The sequence below is a fragment of the Pygoscelis adeliae genome, unplaced genomic scaffold (assembly GCF_000699105.1).
Source record: "Pygoscelis adeliae isolate BGI_AS28 unplaced genomic scaffold, ASM69910v1 Scaffold353, whole genome shotgun sequence".
In the NCBI taxonomy this organism is placed as follows: Eukaryota; Metazoa; Chordata; class Aves; order Sphenisciformes; family Spheniscidae; genus Pygoscelis; species Pygoscelis adeliae.
In genome coordinates, this window is record NW_008824445.1 from 455,265 (window position 1) to 459,107 (window position 3,843).

General features: G+C 45.8%; 1 protein-coding gene across 1 annotated transcript in view; it reads right to left on the reverse strand.

Annotated features, from left to right (window-relative positions):
• The window catches only part of DHX37 (DEAH (Asp-Glu-Ala-His) box polypeptide 37), a 19,382-nt gene that overhangs the window by 13,763 nt on the left and 1,776 nt on the right, over positions 1–3,843 (reverse strand). Inside the window, exons 3-6 of the mRNA XM_009320958.1 lie at positions 3,831–3,837; positions 2,930–3,099; positions 1,701–1,813; positions 569–896 (exon numbers count right to left, since the gene is read on the reverse strand). Coding sequence (XP_009319233.1) covers positions 569–896; positions 1,701–1,813; positions 2,930–3,099; positions 3,831–3,837 — 618 coding nt within the window. The remainder of the gene's footprint in view (positions 1–568; positions 897–1,700; positions 1,814–2,929; positions 3,100–3,830; positions 3,838–3,843) is intronic.

Consider the following 3,843-nt stretch of genomic DNA (forward strand, 5'->3'; position numbering starts at 1 on the left):
CTAACATCACACCAGCACGCCCAAGAACTAGTCATCAGAACAGCTTCCCAGAAAGCAGCTGGCAAGCCCTGCACTTTCATTTGTGAAACTTCAGAGTCCCTCGAGTTTATCAATACAGCACTTCAAGCAAAAACTCATTTCACAACTCTGTCTCGTCTGCTCAGACGCACGCGGAGCTTTTCCCATTTCTACAGAACGCCCAACCTACAGCAAATGGTATGAAACTACCCTGCCTAAGATACAGCGTAACGGAGAGCTAAAAGTGACTTCACAAGATTTTCCAGCGAAGAACGATAAAAGACTGCTAATAGAGTCTATATTTAAAACTAGAGACAAATGCTTACATCCTAAAACAAAACTAGTTTTCCTTCTGCTAGATTAGACAGGCTTAAAGCTCAGAAAGGTACACGTACAACTTGCCAGACCAAGGACCCCAAGCGCACACTGCTGCACGCAGTATTAGCCAGAGACACAAGATAACGCTACAGTGTCTGCAGTGACCTAATCTGATGGAAGACACCACGATCTCCAACCTTTAATAAGCACTTTGCTGTTCACAGAGCCTCACCTGAATCTCAGGAGACCTGTCCACAGGAATGAAAACCGCAGGCTTGCAAGACGGTTTGTTGGAGGCTCTCTGGCAAACGGGCGCGCTAGGACCAGCCGGCTGCTGGTCAGCCACCGCCGCCTTCACGCCTTCCTCTGGCTTTTCAGCGGTATTCAAGTCACTGGCTGAAGACTTTTCAATTTCTTGTTTCTGCTCTTCCTTCTCCTCCTCAGAGCTACTGGGTTCTTCCTCAGATTCCGATTCTGAATTTGAGCTGTGTCTTCTCTTGTTTGCACCGCTGATGCTCCTGATCTTTTCAGGTACAGCAGTCCCTGGCTCCTGTATCATCCTAGAACAAAACATCAACATGTGAACTACGTTTCGGTCAATGTTCTCCAGGACCTCAAGCCAGACACGTCTTCCACACAAACCAGAAAAGTCATAGAATCATAGAATTCTATAGAATTCTAATTCATAAAACCAGAAAAGTCACGTCATCAAAAGCCACTGCCTGAGCCTGAACCCAGGTTTTACTCAAATAGGGAGAACTTCTACACCTTGGGTGTAGTGCAGCGCCAGAAGCGGTTACCCAGGGAGGTTAACCCCGTTCTCCAAGGATCTCCATCCCTGGAGGCTTTCACAACTCTGCCAGGTAAAGCCTCGGCTGACCCTATTGCTGGATTCGTATCTAAGCACGCTCTACATGGACATTTATTCATTACTTTAGAAGACATCTTTGTAGTTTAATTTATTTCAGCTTCTGCTAAATGCAGCTCTTGATAAATCCAGTAACTAAGGGCTGCATCAGTCGATGCTTTCCAATACAACAAAAAAGTAAACGTTTATCCACCAATTATGTAGTTTAGCATAATTTGTAAGAGTACGCAGATATAATTGTCACCCACCTCATCCCTTACGACAGGGATGACCAAGTTATTTTAACTAACATCCTCTCAGGAGGATGTCAGTTAAACAAGAAAATAACTACCATATTATCAGATAAAAATAGAAAATTATTTAAAATAATCCATTCTGAAGAACCTGTACACAGTAAAAAGAAAAAAAAAAAATCAAGCACAAAAAAGCTACAAAGGTTGCCAAGTTTTCAACCACCGCGATAAACCAGAACGGTTCTTTCCAAATAACGCTTTACCTTTTAGCCTGATACATGCGCTCCCCAATACCCAGTTTGGAAGTAGTGTACAGAAGTTTCATTTCTGCCTCAGAAGCTTGGACCTCATTCAGCTTGCTCAGCAACTCAGCTCGCTATTTGGGAAAAACAACCAAAATCAGTGCTTATTTTCACCAGGAAATAATTTCATTTCAAGATTTGCACTTTGGTTTTAAAGGGTGTGCTCTGGCAAATCTTGCTGTGAAGTTGTAAAGACGTTCCTGCTGCCACACGGTCAGTCCTCCCCGATGAAGATCTCAGCCCTGCGCTAGAGCAAAAATAGGAGAAATGTGGACTTGACCCTTCATCGCTGCAATGAAAAGCTCAGCTGCACCCTTCAAACAACAGCGAAGAAAATGGATTTGAACTAAACTGCTGGAGCGAGGACTGGAGCAATGGACGCCTCCCTTCAACTCCCTCACGTGGGACACAGCGCTGGCAGGTCAGGCAGGAGCAGTTTTAAACTACCTCCAAAAACAGAGTTCGTTTGTCAAAGCCATTGTTCAGACACTAAAATGAACATGAATTTTGCCTGGAAAGCTTTTACAAAGCCAGAAAAGCTGTATTTGCATACAGAAAATATGCAAGAGCTGGAAATACGTATTTCAGAAGCACCGGCAGCAGCAGAGTCAGGGGTGCATCGAGCTTGGCATTTTGCAGCAGGACAAAGCTTCTCATACAGTCTGTGAGAATGCTTTTAAAATATAATGTCATTTACCGTGCTAGGGGTGTACTTCACAACACGCATCTATTCGGTCAGGGTCAAAGACGGAACGGGAACCAGGACCCAGAAACGAGGCGTTCCTGCAACGCCTGATCCATTGAGCGGGAGGGGAATGCTCTTCCCCTCTAGACTTACACTCAAGAGCGCGTGGGTGGCGGCATGCTTTTGCCAAAACACCCAGCAAAGGGATGGCTAACGCTGTTGCAACATAAACTCTTAAACTTCAGCACCTGCACGTCCTTGAGACGCCCCGGACAGTTCGCAGCCCGACAGCGCTCGCTGGCGCTGCAGAGCCATTGCCCCACCTCTGGTTTTTCACACCAGCAATGCAATCCCGTCAGGTACCGGGGACCGCCAGAGTCGCAGCGCGAGGGAAGCCTCTGCAGACGCTTACCCACATCGACCTGTTCCACGTGCTGATATCAAGTTAACTTTATCATTTTCACAGAAGTCGCAAAGCTGGAGTTACCAGCAAGCAGCAACGTACCTGTTTTTTCTTCTCCTTCTGCTCTAAAACTTTCTGCAGGTTTTTCTTCTGTTTCTTGCTTAGGGGTTTCTTCTGTTGTTGCACAACACGGGCTACTTTTTTCTTCTTTGCTTTTTTTGCTGGCAGGACCAGGGCATTACTTCCACCAATTCCCTTCAGCGTTGCTTCATCTGAAAGCGTTTGTTTGATTATTCACCTGCGCCAGGTGGATTATTTTCAGCACGCGGCTTAACAGCCTTATCGCAAACCGTACTAGATTTCGCTGTTTTAGACAAACGCAACCCCCACCCCCTGCCAAAAAAAAAAACCACACCATCAGCAAGAGCAGAAGACCGTGAACCCGGGCACTCGACATCCCTGTGCTTATTATAGCCACGAGGGCAACTCTCCCTGACTTAAGTAACAACGCTATGAAATTTTTGCCTTTTTTTTTTTTTTTAAATTTTTTTCCCCCAGGGTCAGGGGGCAGCGGAGCAGGCCAGGACACAGCCTGCCTCGGGGGGGGGACCCTGCAGCCTCCTGCCTCTCCCAGACTAAAGTAGTTTTTAATACTAAAAATCCATTTCTCTAAAGCTTGAATAATAAAAATAGTATAATAAACGTTTTTTAAAATGTACGTTTGAGAACGCAAATGTTAAACGTATTTTTAATAACTGCTTTAATAAAGAATTGCTTAACCGCAGCAAGTGCTTTAACAGCGCTATTAACGCAAAGCCCGCAAGACGCTTTTAAATAGCCATTTCAACGCTTCCAGTGAAAGTACGAGAAGAATATAGCGAAGACACGACAACCACTCCCATCGCAGCAACTCTGCGGTCACTTCAGCAACGTTAACAACGCAAGTTCGCCATAACGAACATACCGCCCAGGGAGAGGAGACCCGGGCCGGGGCCCGCCGCACCTCCCAGCTCCAG